At 45.2% G+C, this 14,883-nt stretch overlaps 1 protein-coding gene across 1 annotated transcript in view; it reads left to right on the plus strand.

The window, feature by feature from the left end:
• The first annotated feature begins 807 nt into the window (after window positions 1–807).
• The window catches only part of PYGL (glycogen phosphorylase L), a 61,955-nt gene continuing 47,879 nt past the window's right edge, over window positions 808–14,883 (plus strand). The window contains exons 1-4 of the mRNA XM_029598343.1: window positions 808–1,127; window positions 9,854–9,955; window positions 13,270–13,348; window positions 14,354–14,457. Of these exons, the coding sequence (XP_029454203.1) occupies window positions 885–1,127; window positions 9,854–9,955; window positions 13,270–13,348; window positions 14,354–14,457 (528 nt within the window). The 5' untranslated portion in view covers window positions 808–884. The remainder of the gene's footprint in view (window positions 1,128–9,853; window positions 9,956–13,269; window positions 13,349–14,353; window positions 14,458–14,883) is intronic.

Consider the following 14,883-nt stretch of genomic DNA (forward strand, 5'->3'; position numbering starts at 1 on the left):
CACACACTCATTCTCTTCCCCCCCAAAGCACACATCTGCCCCCACACACTCATTCTCTTCCCCCCCCCAAAGCACACATCTGCCCCCACACACTCATTCTCTTCCCCCCCCCAAAGCACACATCTGCCCCCACACACTCATTCTCTTCCCCCCCCCCAAAGCACACATCTGCCCCCACACACTCATTCTCTTCCCCCCCCCCAAAGCACACATCTGCCCCCACACACTCATTCTCTTCCCCCCCCCCCAAAGCACACATCTGCCCCCACACACTCATTCTCTTCCCCCCCAGCACATGTCTGGCCCCCACACACTCATGTACCTCTTCTTTTGATTGTTTCTGGTTAAGTGCTTCACTCCCCTCAGCATTCACACCTGCCTGCTGCATAAAACCTTCCAGGATCACCAGACACTGTTACTTGCAGTCAGTACCTGTCTGCCCAGGTGCTCCTCCTGGACAGGCCTCAACGGCAGCAGCAACCAATTACAGGGACAGCTGGGCTCAAGTCCCACCCACCAAGCCCCAAAAAACGCGATTGACAGCAAAAAACGCCCAATAGTCAGCAACCCACGAACGAAAAAAAAAAAAAAGCCCAAACTCGCGAGAAATAAGCGAGGTTGGCGCGACCAAACTCAGCGGCAGTCCTAGGGAAGAAGAAGTATTCCGAGGCGGCAGCCTGACCCCCGTGCCTTCCCCAGGGGAGGGGAGGGGAGGGGGCGTGTCAGCATCCCAAGTGCTGGGCGGTGCCGAGCTCCCTCCCCTTGGTGGGGGTGGGGTAGTGGGAGGAGCCTTGAAAGGGGCGGGCGAGTTCATTCCAAGCTCGCTGCTGCTGCTCCTCTGCTCTGACTCTGTGCGGGTTTCTGCTTGCAGGCTGAGCGCGGCCATGGCCAGACCTCTGACGGACCAGGAGAAGCGGAAGCAGATCAGCATCAGGGGGATCGTCGGCGTGGAGAATGTGTCCGAGCTGAAGAAGGGCTTCAACCGGCATCTGCACTTTACCCTGGTGAAGGACCGCAATGTGGCCACCACCCGGGACTACTACTTCGCCCTGGCCCACACGGTCCGTGATCACTTGGTGGGCCGGTGGATCCGCACACAGCAGTACTATTACGAGAAGGACCCCAAGGTAGAAGGAAGGCGCAATTAAGTGGGAGGGTGGGGATTTTTCCCTCAATTGAAATTCTACTTTTTGGGGGGCGTTAATGCCTGCGGTATTCTGTTCATCATGCTGAACTTGCAAAGACCTTGATGTCTTACGGAAAATAGCTTCCTCTCTTCTGAGTTTCAATGTAGGAAGCTGTTGATCGTATTTACACACAAACAGCACTGATTGTTGGTGTACAATAATTTTGAGTTTGTCTTTGCTTTTCAAAGTTTAGACTGGGGAGGCTATGAACTAGGCTACTTCTTGAAAGGACTGACGTTTGATTGCAATACATTTTTTTTTAATTTTAACTTTATTTTGGATTTTTAAATTTAATTTGCCTTTTCCAAATCTAGCTCTAGGCGATTTGCAATTCAGGTACTGTTAGTTATTTCAATCAAAAAATACCACGAATGCTGCATATATCTGAAATGTTAATTAGGCCCTCTACTTGCTCCAAATTAGACTTTGGTTGCAAAAGTGAAATGGGTTTTAGCCTACCTTGATTGATTTTTTTTTAATTTTTTTTTTAACGTTTTGTATTTATGAAGTTAGGCGAGGTGATGGTTTTGCCTTTCCCTGTGTAGCGTTGCTTGCCTTGATTTTGTTCCCTGCTCTTTCAGTGATAGTTGCTGAGTAGACTAGCTCGGATTGGTTTCTCTGTGTACGGCGCTGGATTACAGCAGTTACATAGTAACAGTAACTCAGTTGTCTGAAGTAAGCCCTCGCTCATGTCTAGCCTGGGCCGATCTCCAAACGCTTGACTTCAGGAAAGTCACTTTGCCACCCCATGGTTCTGTTTATTAAATGGTAGCTGTGTAAAGATGTAGTAGTGAACACAAGTAAGGGGTTATGTATTCCTGCTTCTATCATAAAGGCAAATGCTTTGCAATATTGTGGGAAGGAAGCATTTTGGAGGTTAAGATGCTTTTTGTAGATAGATATGCCCATGATTTATAATTTACAGCTGTAATCCTATATAAAATGCTTATTAAACATTACCCCGGCAAGCTGCACCATTTAATTTCCCCTCCTATATCTGCCCACATACTAACCACTCCATTTGTTCATTTCAAAATTTTATTAGCATGCATATACAACCCAACAACATTAACACCAAACTCTCCTGACAATGGAAAAATTAGGCCGCAGCTTCCACTAAACCTACTATAATTCAGCACTCACCCCCAGAGAGATTTTTTTCCTGCTATGGTATTAGTAACATCCTTCACCAGGCATGAGACAGCCCCACCATTTATTTTAGCACATCCTCGAGCTGTCTGAATTCCTGGCCTGGGTTCCTATTTATTTGTACTCGCACCTTCCCCAGCCATCATTTGTGGTCTGAGTGCTCAGGTCTGTTTGAAGCAAACTAACCTAATGCCCAGGTGTCTATCTAATGGCACCTGAGCACCCCGCCACTTCTCTTGTCTTCCTTCTGACTGGTGAGTTGCTGTCCTTTCATACTGTGATAAGTCCCACCCTGGCCCTGGTCCTCCTATATTGGTCAGCAGCTTTACCAAGATTGTGGGTAGGGTGGGGTATTCGAGTTTTGCTTTCTGTCTTACCTGTCTGGCCAGCTGGCTTTGGCACGCTAATTGCCATCCCCCTTAGGACCCTGTTCCACTATTTGTTCATTTCCCCAGGGGTCCCAAAGGTTAGAAGCTGGGACCCCCTTCTCTAACAAATACTGAGCTGTTGGGGAGGCTGAAAGTGATGGCCATGTTATATGCCCATGGTAGCTGCAGTGGGTCTGGTCACATTTTGTGGTATGTGGGTTATCTCTGTAGAAAGTGGATTGCTCTCTTAAATAAGTGGAATCTTATTTCAATATGAACACAAGAAATTTTATTATTGAAACTTAATCTCATAGGTGGATTAGAATTAACTAAAACAAAACGGTAGGGGCATCAGGGCTAAATCAAAGGTTAATGTTAACCTGTAGTGCATGCTGCCTTTGGTAGGTATTTTGGGGTGTGTCAGCAACAGTTGTTCCCTGTGGCCTGTAGGATGGTTATTGTGCTGAAGGGTGTGGTTTCAAATCAAGCTAAGGTCTTCTAAAGGTGAAAGATATAACTCAGCAACTGAAAGGGCATCTGACATGATTGACTCAAGCCAGACAGAATCAAATGTCCTGTCCCCAGCCCTCTATGGGAGTATTTGCTGTACTGAAAAACTCCCATTATTTCTGTCTTGAGCATATTCACTAAAACTAAAATTTATAGTCCAAAGAGGAGACACTTTTTAGTTTTTACTAGGTTTCTCCATGATTTGGGATGCACATACCAAGAAAACTGGCAACAGCCAACACCCAGCTGAGTCTGGGAGAGATGGGCTTGTGCAGCTGTTAAGCTTTGCTTGCCCGCAGGAGAGGGGTTAAAGGTCAGCTCTGTGCCATGCAGGTGGGTCAAAGCCCGAGGCTACAGGAAACCTGCTTTTCAGCTCTTCTTTCTGGGGTGTACAGCGCCATCACCTGGTGAGCAGGTGGCTTCTGCAGGAGGGGGGTATTTCATGGTGACTGACTTGATTCAGGCACTTTGGGATCCTTTAAATGCTATGAACAATTTTCAAGCTTAATTTTAGTAAAAATGTAACCATTTTAAGCAGAGTATGAAGCAGACTTAATATCCTGCATTCTAATTAGTTCACTTTTCTCACACTCTACAAAAATCTGATGGTAGACACACTTTTGTTGTAGTGGCAAAACATTCCCTCCAAAATCTTTATCCTTGATTGGTTGTGCAGATAGTAATAAATGAAACCTTGCTAAGACAGATTTTCAAAAAAATCCATTTTTATTTATTTATTTTTACAGGATTCAAATCCTAAAGACTTGAGCTTTAAATCCATTTTATAAAGCAATACAGTTCCTGATTTAAATGCAGCCTTTTTCTATTGATCTGATTGGCTTCCAGGCATTACTTCTGTATGTTAGTAGAATTTATAAATCTGTTCCTCCTGATGTTTTGGAGAATGCTTTAGAAATTACACTTCATTTTTAAAAGTGCAGTTCTATAAACTGGCTAGGCTTTCAAATTACTGAGGGTGTCGTGGATTATTGGTTTTTATAATGTAGGTAAACACGATATTTAAACATTTTTAAACCATTGACCCAAAGAGGTTTATGAAGGTAAATGGTAATGTGGGGGTTGCAGGCAGGGAAGGAAGCAGCAACCTTATTAGGGCTGGAAAAACCTTGGATGACAGGTTGCCCGAGTGCCTAAAATTCAGCACCTGGTGTCTGCTGGGCTAGGATTAGGCATGAGCAGAGATGCAACTGTCAGCTTTTAGGAGAGGAAGTAGGATATAGGTTGGAGGGGAGGGGGAAAGAGCAAAAAAAAAAATTAAATTAATTTTATTTATCGAGTTTTATATATTGTCCGATTTCGCCATCACAACGGTTTACAAAGTTTCAATGTTTAACAGAGTGTTCAAAAATTCATATGCTTGTTAACATATTTATCTTATTCGTTATCAACATAGTTTGGTTGTTAAATTGTACAGGTTAAATTCCGTGCTTTGGATTGAGTCTGCACGTGTATATGGGCTGGTAGGGAGGGAAGTTGTAGCATAAAGTCATAGGGTGTTTTGGTAGGCTTTGGTGAACATCCAAGTTTTTTTAGTTCTTTTTTGAAGGTTTTTAAATTTTGTTGTGTTCTCAGTTCGGTTGGGAGGGAGTTCCAAAGTTCGGGGCTTCCTAGGGATATGAATAAAACGAGTTCAGAAAGCTGTAGTTTTGATTTGGAGTCTGGAGAATTTCCAGATGTAATATAATGTCATGGCTGAATAATAGCTGTAGTTCTTTGCCTCATCTGACTTCATAACTCTGGAAGTCGCGCTGTACCTCCGTGCACTCCTATGCTATTGCTGCTGGATAACCAGACCTTTGCATGTAAGTTTGACCCTCTGCGCTATTCCTTCACGCTGCCTGAAGGATGTGCATGTGGATTGAACAGACATGGTCTCTCCCCTTAAGGTGGTGTTTAATATTTACTGCTATCAAAATTTGTTTTCCCCAACATCTATCTTCTTTTTTTTAATCAAATGTTTGTCACTGCTCCTTAAAATGGGAGCATCACCAAGTAGTGAGAGATGATGAAGCCTGAGTCTTGCTCATAAGCTCTGTTAGCTTGCCATAAACTAAAAAGAATTAAAGGAAAACGAGAATAGTTGAGTGGTGTTGGTATTCTGTTTCCATCACATGTTCCCTATGCACACCTTAAATATGTAGCTTAACTCTCTTTGCTCGCTGACAGAGAAATCTGCTTCAACTCCAAACTTTATTAAGAGACAAAACAAATGAACGGAGTCTTACTGTGCATAAACTGGAGATAACAGTGTATCCTGGGCCATAGAAACAGACAGGTAAAATGAGGATTGTTTTGCAAGGCTGGCCATATTTGCTGCCTGAAAACAGGAGGCAAAAATGCTCCAAGCACCCCTGCTTCCATGTCGGAGGACACCCTAGCCTAGAGCCAGCTGCAGTGAATACAGTAGAAAGCTGTGAACGGGCAGGCTGCCCGCCAGTTGGCAGCGTAATAGAAACAAACTGCAGAATAAAAACATGATCAGAAGCAGGCAGCTGTGAAAGCTGGATAAGTGAATAAACAGAAAAACACCTTTGGAGACAGGACAACTTTTATTTTATTAGACTAATACTGGAAAAGTGGAAGCGGTGTCTGGAGCAGCCTTTTTTGCACCCGGGGCAGATATTCAAATTGACGCCCTTCCCCTAGTGGCTGCTGCAGCATTTGCGTGCTCTCCTTTGGTGCCATGCTGTTCCTCTGGCGGCAGCAGCTCCTGCAATGCACCCCCTCTCCCCTTCTGCCCAGCATCTTCTCTCATTCCTCCCCTCTCCCCTCCCCACTACTTGCCCTGCATCTCCTCCTTTGTCTCTCCCACCGCATCCCTTGCCCCTGTAAGACCCTCCACGCCTTGCCCAGTGCCCCCCATCTTTCGCAATCACCTGCTCAGCCATGGGATCCCCCCTCTTTCCTCCCTACCTCCTGCCTAGCAGCAGTGCCTTCTCTGGCTCCCCCTTTCCCTGCGCCCCTTTTCTGTCTCTCTCATCCTTCCTATGCTTCTTGAGCCACAATGCTTTAGATCAGGGGTCGGGAACACATGGCTCGCGAGCCAGATATGGCTCTTTTGAGGGCTGCATCTGGCTCGCAGACAAGTGTCGCCACACTTTCCCGCTGACCCAGCTGCTCCCCGGTCCTCCTCCGCCCGGACTTAAAATGCTGTCAGCCCGGGCGGAACGCGGCAGGACAGCTGGAGTCAGCGGCACCGGCGTGCTCTCTTCTTCCCCCCCCCCCCCCCCACGGCCCGGAAGAGGAAGTGGAGCGTATCAGGTGTGTGCGCAGCAAGAAGAGGCCACGCTAGTGCGTTCGGCATCGGCCCGAAGAAAAGAAGACTGCAGCGCGGCTCGGAGGAAAATGAAGAGGTTCAACCGCGGCCGATGGGACTCCACCTCCGCTGAAAATGAAGAGGTTAGCGTTGGGAGGAGGCTGCTGCTGCCGCGAGTTCCCGGGGTGGAGGTGGGGGAGAGAGAAAGTGAATGAGCGACCGCGCTGCAGTCTTCTTTTCTTCGGGCCGATGCCGAGCGCACCAGCGTGGCCTCTTCTTGCCGCGCACGCACCCGATACGCTCCACTTCCTCTTCCAGGCCGCGGGGGCCTGTGTGTGTGTGTGAGATTGCATGTATGTGAATGATTGAGAGCCTGCCTGTGAGAGAGAGAGAGCATGAATGTAAGTTTACCATTGGGAACATGTATGTGTAAGTTTGTGATTGAAAACCTGTTTGTGTGAAAGAGTATGTGTGTATGATTGAGATCCTTTGTGTGTGAGAGAAATCATGTGTATGTATGATTAAGAGCCTGTGTGTATAAGTAAGAGAGTGATCATGTGTGTCTGTGTGTGATTGAGAGCTGGTTTAGGTGATGGAGTATGTGATTGAGAGCCTGTGTGTAAATGAGAGAAAGAGAGGACATGTTTGTAAGCATGTGAATGAGAGTCTGTGTGTGAGAGAAAAAGACAGCATGTATTTATGTGATTGAAAGCCTGTGTGTGTGTGTAAGCGTGAAAAGATAGACAGCATGTGTGTAAATGTGTAATTAAGAGCCTATATAAGTGAGAGAGAAAAAACATGTGTATATGTGAGTACTGAGAGCATGTGTGTATAGTTGTGTCAGAGAGCCAGTGTGAGAGAGAGCGCTGGTATGTGACTGAGAGAGGAGAAAGTTCCAAGCAAACCACCCCACCTCCTGCTAATTCAGAACAATCTCAGGACACCTGGATATCAAACGTTCCCAGGTATGCAGAGCAAAAAAATTTTTGTATCCTTATTATTTTTCATTACTGGATCTTTGTGTCTGCTATTTTGAAATATTTTGTTGGTATCTGGAAATGTTTTATATGAGTTTTTAATTATTGGATATTCCACTCATCAGCTGTTTCGAAATATGTTCTTTTTGTTAGTACAGTTTTACTGCTGATGATTTTATATTTCTTGATTTGTTTTATAAGGATGGGTGATGTTTCTTTTTTCCTTTGTTACACTGCATACAGAGACTCTGGCTTGTTGCAGTTTCCAATTCAGATTTTTCTGCATGCTTCTTGTTATGCGTTTTGGTCTCTTTATTCTATGTTAGGTGAGGGACAGCACGTGATTCAGGTGAGGTTTTCTGCTGGCGTGTTGTTTCTGTGTAGGACTCTATAGCAGCCTGACTTGGTCCGTTTTCCTAATAGGAGATGTATTGGTGTCTTAAGGCCTGGTGTAATATTTTCAGAGACTTATTGTACTTTAAAAGTGTGATCTTACATAAAATGCACACATTTACTTGTATTTAGTTTTAAACATATTGTATGGCTCTCATGGAATTACATTTTAAAATATGTGGCGTTTATGGCTCTCTCAGCCAAAAAGGTTCCTGACCCCTGCTTTAGATCTTCCTGCAGTGGAAACGGCTATAGCTGCAGAAACTTGAAATAAAATCAGAGCACGGCCTGTGGGCCAGCTCGTGCTTGCAGGCCCCGATCGTTCTCCCACACAAATTCATTCATTGTGAGTATCCCGAAACAGTGCCTGGCTGGGGATGCCCCAGGATGGGTTTGTGTACCACTGCCCCCTAGGCAACCCATTGGCCTTGGTGCCCCATCCAATTAATTTTCAGGCCCATAGGGACAACCGCATTGAGGTTTTGATAATTTAAACTTAGCAGTCATGTTCCCATCATAACTCTCTTTTCTGAATAATCCTGCAAAATTGCATAATTGGACATCATACACTTTTTTTTTTTTTTAATATTAAACTTTTGTGTATGTATATATGGCTGGCTAGGCTGAAATGACATCTTTTCCTTTTTCTACTCACTATAGAAAAAGAAAAATTCATGTTACTGAAGCAACAACATAATTAGATAGTGCAGTAATACAAAACCCTGCAAAAAGACTCAGAACCTAGGAAGCAAACCTGCCGAACTAAAGTAGCACCAGCTCCCCAAAACTCAAACAGCAGCAAGCTTGTATGAAAAGGCAAAACTTTAAGATAGTCCATCAGGTCCTACAATACCCGTACAATGCCTATTGGGAAAACAAAACCAGCTGGACTGCTGCAGATCTCCGCATACTAGCAGAATACCTCGCACACAGAACGTAGACCCTCGCCAAACCAAATATGGGTTCAAAAATTTAGAAAAAAGGCAAAACAAACCTGAATTTTTCTTTATTCTGCTATCCGCTTCAGTGCCTCCCACCCTTCCACCGCAGGAAAGAGGGGAGGGGCTGGATTAAAGAGCAGAGGGCTCTTTGCACTGTGCTTTCTCTGCTTCAGGCTCAAACTGATTCCCCCCCCCCCCCCCCCCTGTTCCTTGCATGCTACCAGGGAGGCTGCTTTCTGAGAGTTGGGGCACTGGCCAGTAGTAATCAGGGCAGTCCCGAATGTTTATGCAGTGGGCCCTCCTGATGATACCCCCTTGGGCTCGACACCTAACGCAGCCTCCCCGCTTCCCCCCCCAGAATTTAGGAATAGGGTGGCCTTTTTGTCCAGGCAATGAAATGGATCTTAGTTGTGGTCCAGAAATTTTGGATCTTGCTTGACTGCACTTCCTGTCCTGTTGTTCCCTCTTCAACATCCTTAACGGATGTTGAACTGAATGTTCCTTTGCATGAAGTGATACAATCTGATGCAGTTATGTAACAGTTACAAATTTTGGCACATTCAACTGTTTTCAATCCTTTTGAAGGACTCTGTGGACACGCCTTTGTAAGGAAGTGTTGTGAAGGCAGGTCAGACTCTGAAACTAGTGAAGGATCTGCATTTTCATTACTTTTGGTTTTGCTAAAGTAGACTTCAACACTTTTTTTTGCTTAAAATTTCTAGAAACTGAAATGTTTTCCTATTAACTTATGGATTTAGCTAAAAATTGAGAGGAAAAAAGTGCTCATAATTTGCTCTGAAATTCTTTTCTTAACCTGTATTTTTATGCATACAAGCATCATTTGGTCCTGTCATCCTTTTATTCTTAAATGTTTTTGCTATCTTTACAATTGAAAGTATTTAACACCCCAAAATTGCTGGTGCTAAGTCCATCTGAGGTCTGTGAGCTTTCTCGAGCGCATTCCTTACTGGCGTTGCTTTCTCGCATGGTAAAATGCAGTGCTCCTGCTTTGCGTGTCAATGATCAGCCTTTTGCTTCTGTGCTGTTTCAGAGGACCTATTACCTGTCCTTGGAATTCTACATGGGCCGCACCTTGCAGAACACCATGATAAACCTGGGTTTGCAGAACGCATGTGATGAAGCGATTTATCAGGTAAGCCGCTTTTGATGAGCAAACTGGTTTTAAAGATTTCCAAACACAGTACAATGAAAGCAGCAGAAAATGATATTTTATCCACTTTAAGCAGGGAGGTTTTGGTTGGAAATGCAGAGCAAACTTGAAACTTGGCACAAGTAATGTGGTATCTACTAGAGTCGGGTCTGCCTATTAGCGCTAGGCCCTCATTACCCTAAATGCTATCTAAGGGCAGAATAACAATTGCTATTAACTAAGGTCTAAAACAAATGAGATGTAAGGGAATCCACTGTGGGGGAAGGCTGCATGATCAGTTGTCTGAGCTGCTGTGCGGTGGGAAACTTAAGCTTGAAAAAAAAAAATGGCCTGGGCAGGAAATTGCTAACATTTCTCAACTGTAATACATGAACAAACCTTTGAAGAATGTAGAAAGACAAATGTCCCCTTTTTTCTTTAAAAAAAAAAAAAGATTGCTGTGGTCAAATTAGCTTGATCAAGGCCGTGTTTTCTGTCCTGGCTGATTTCCACAGCCTCAGTAAATATTTGCACTCGGCTGCACATCAAGGGATGTATGGTGAGTAAACTCTAAAGGTCTCTACAAGGTCCAGCAAGGCTCATTGTATTGTAAACGGGAACATGAAAGGAATGACTTAGGCAGACATTTAAACCTGGATAGCAACAGGACCTTAATACAGTGGCGTAGCCAGAATTGATTTTTTGGGTGGGCACAAGGTTAACATGGGTGGGCTGTAGGCATGCAGGTCTACTAGTTGTTTTTTTACTGATAAATAATGCCAAATTATGCAGCATAGCATTCACATCTACGCCTAAGTATGAGGTTTACTTAATGATACAAACATAATTCACGGTGATTTGTGGTACTTTAGCCTTCTTATTATTACGATTTTATACACGGCTCCTACCTGTCCATAAATTTTGAGAGAGCGGTTGTGTTGCTTATATTTAAATTGCTAACATCTCAAAATATAGATATATATTTTTACCTTTGTTGTCTGATCTTTGTATTTTTCTAATCAGTTGGTCCTGGTCTCTTTTTCCCATTTTTTTCCCTTATAGCTCATTTCCTAATTCCTTTTCAGTGTCTTTCTTCTATTACTGTCTTCTTCCCTTCCCCACACACACACATACACATACACGCTTTCTCTCACAGACTCCCTCTCACACACTCAAGCTGTCACTCTCATATGCTCTCTCCCCCCCCCCCCCCCCACAAGCTCACATTCAAGTTCTCACTTTCTCACCCCTCCCCAGGCTTATATTCTTATGCACACACAGACGCACATCCAGGCACCCATTCTCACCCACACACATAAACCCAGACTCCCATTCTCACCCACAAACCCATGCTCCCAGTCTCACCCACACATATTCAAGCTCCCATTCTCATCCATACATATACACATTTAAGGTACTATTCTCACCCACACATACACACATTCAAGCACCCATTCTTATCCACATATTCAAGCTTCCATTCTCACCCACCCACACAAACCCAGGCTCTCATTCTCACCCATATATACACACATTCAAGCTCCCATTCTCACCCACCCACAAACCCAGGCTCCCATTCTCAACCACACATACACACATTCGAGCTCCCATTCACCCACATATTCAAGCTTCCATTCTCACCCACATACACACCTAGGCTCCAGTTTTCACCCACACACACTCCCATTCTCATCCACACATACACATTCAAGCACGTGCACAGCTTCCGCTTTCTCCCCCAGAGCAGGAAGATCAGCTGCCTCTCCTGCTGCCACCGGCCTCCTGCTATCTTCGGGCGTCGGGCCGTACTGCCCGCCGATCTTCCTGCGGGGGGGGGGGGGGGAGGGAGGAAGCGGACGTTGTGCGCTGCGCTTCCGCTCCCCCCCCCCCCCCCCCCGACAGGAAGTTCGGCGGGCAGTACGGCCCGACGCCCGAAGATAGCAGGAGGCCGGTGGCAGCAGGAGAGGCAGCTGATCTTCCTGCTTTGGGGAAGAAAGCGAAAGCTGTGCGCAGCGCTTCCGCTCCCCCAAACAGGAAGTTCGGCGGGCCGTTTGGTCCGAAGATAGCAGGAGAACGGGTGGCAGCAGGAGAGGAGGCTGATCTTCCTGCATTGGGGGGAGGAAGCGGAAGCTGCGCGCAGCGCTTCCGCTCTCCCCCCCGAACAGGAAGACCGGTTGGCCATACGGCCGCAGCAGCGCTTCCCCACGTGTGCCGTGATGGCGCGCGAGGCGTGGGTTCTCTTGTTCGCTGTCGCGGGGATGGGATCCCGCAACAGCCTTGCAGTTCCGGTGCTAGTTGGGTGGGCCTGGGTCTAAGTTGGGTGGGCACCTGCCCACCCAGGCCCACCCGTGGCTACGCCACTGCCTTAATAGAGGATAATTGAGTAAAAGGACCTATAGTAAAGCAGTCAAGGTTTGAAAGAGTCCAAGGTGCCCTCCCCCATATCTCTTCTCCTCGTGGGTGGCCATGGCTGGATTGGGGGGGTGGGGAGAGAGATGGATTGTGTGGGCACCTCATTGAGAGAGGGCACAGCCTGTATTGTCAAATGCCTAACACTTGCCAAATCAGCGTGGCTGAAGGATGGCTTCCTATTTTAGCACAAGGTAGGAAACTATCTCTCCACAGCATAAGACTGATAATTTTATGGTGAGGAAAATGTTTTGCTAGTTTTCAGGAGGAAAAACTGTTCTGTATTGCTCTTTGTTTAAAAAAAATTAAGGGTCTTACTTGCTGCTAAGATTTTTCCATGCACTGCTGTCTAGTAAATATTTAGAAAGTCTCCTGTGAGCCAAGATTCAGTTGTCTGTGTGGCTGGGCCTCAATCTGTAGGGAATGACTTGTAAGGGTGGGACTCTGCTAGAAGCGTGAACTCTGTCAATGCATGGTATCTGAGAGCAAAATGAGCTTTAAGTTTCTGAAAGCCAGATTCAGACCTTGCAAGGCGTGCACAGCTCTAGAGCAAAGTCCTCTCTCTCTCCCCAGCTTAGCATCAGGTGTGGCACACCACCCTGAAAATTAGACTGTAAAAGAAGTGGCTAGTGTCTTCCTTTAGGGAAACACTGACACTTGCTGTAGAGCAGTGTGCTTTGCTGTAGCACAGTGCTTTGCCAGGATAGATGGATTGTTCTGGAAAACTGTCTGCTAATCGCTTGCTAGTCAGAAAATCTTTTTTTTTTTCTCTTGACGTTTGATCATTTTTATAAAACATTACTGTTGCATTTTATTACTGCTCAGTGTCTCAGAATTCCATCAGCATTTGCACAATTCTTGAGGTTTTTGTTTTGTTTTTTTTTTGTTTTTTTAATTTTTATTTTAAGCTTGGGCTGGACATAGAGGAGCTAGAGGAAGTTGAGGAAGATGCCGGCCTTGGCAATGGAGGTCTTGGAAGACTTGCAGGTGAGTGTGAGTGAGAAGCTGGGGCTTGGTTCGGGGCGACCAGCATATGACTGTCCTTTCCCAGTCACTGCTCTGAAGCGTGCATGCTTTCGCAGTGCCCGGGGGTAGGTGGTGCAAAGGTCAAAGGATCATTGCTTTAGTCGGGCAGGCTTGCTTTGGAAACTAAATGCAAATTGATAATTACAAATAAAGTCCATGAAAGTGGAACTATAGTCCTGTGGTCTTTTCTAATTACAAACTTAAAAGACTTGCCTCTTAATATTCCAGCACAGGTAAAAGTGAGCTAGTGTAAATCCTTTATAAATCGTGTCTTGACGAAAGGATTCTGAAACTTAGCTTTATAGCATCCAGTCACTGGATTGATGGCTTCCACCTCCATTAATTTTGGGATCCAGCCAGGCCCTTGTGATCTGGATTAGCCTCTGTTGGAAACAGGATACTGGGCTTGATGGCCTCTCGGTCTGACCCAGCATGGTGACGTCTGTGTTCTAACTGTTCAATATTCATCTTATAGCAGCATTTGGATAACCCTTGGTATTCTTCCTTCTGGAATATGGCATTGGTAAAGGGGCTGGAGCGGGGGGGGGGGGGGGCATCTGTGCACATGAAAGCTTGTTTAGATATGCATGGGGTTAGTTTATATTATGTAATCGGGTCTGTTAGATACAGAAGTGCAAAGACTCTTAAGCATCAGATTTTGTTTTCCACCAAAGTAGTCTTGATGGTTTTTTTTATATTTCCTTGGTCTTATCTATTTTATTTTGTAAATGTGATCTTATTCTTCCTTTTCTTAAAGGTAGGCCCAATGTAGATAAAGTGACAAGGCATGGCATCCACAGGTAATGGATGTATATAGAAATGATCAGAAATAGGAAGTAAATATACAAGAAGGGAGGACACTGGGCCGTGAGGAAGTAAGTGTAATGGGTAGAAAAGGCATATATATAGCTGCTGAGATGTTCTGTTCAATCCATCTGTTGCTGTGTGTTTTTGTTTTATATATAGCATGTTTCTTGGATTCGATGGCAACTCTTGGGCTAGCTGCATATGGCTACGGCATCCGTTATGAATATGGCATATTTAACCAGAAGATCAGAGATGGCTGGCAGGTACAGATTAGACTACTGGCCAAAATCTGAAAGTGTAAAAATCCATTTCTAGCGGTTTCATTCTTGTGGAGGTGGCTGTCCGTTTTTCTCTGGTATTGTGCACTCTTGCCATTTTTTTCCTTCTTCTTTACAGTAAGTAAACTTATGTTTATGGGTTACTTGTAAATTGGCATTAATGCTGACAGATGTGTGACTTCCTGTATCGCAGACATCCCCCGCCCCGGTCAGTTTCCGTAAGCTCTGTCTGCATTCTGCCAGCATGCCTGTCATGTTTCGCTTCCCCTGGATTGCAACTCCCAGCCTCTAATGCATGAATGGCCCCAGGTGGCCATAGTAAAAGTAAACCTCAAACCTTTTCTCAGTCACTTGCTGAGTTCCTTAGCCAGAGAGATGGGAAATGCCTTTATGTAGATCTTCCCAGAGCAG

Source organism: Rhinatrema bivittatum, chromosome 4, assembly GCF_901001135.1.
Source record: "Rhinatrema bivittatum chromosome 4, aRhiBiv1.1, whole genome shotgun sequence".
Classification (NCBI taxonomy): Eukaryota; Metazoa; Chordata; class Amphibia; order Gymnophiona; family Rhinatrematidae; genus Rhinatrema; species Rhinatrema bivittatum.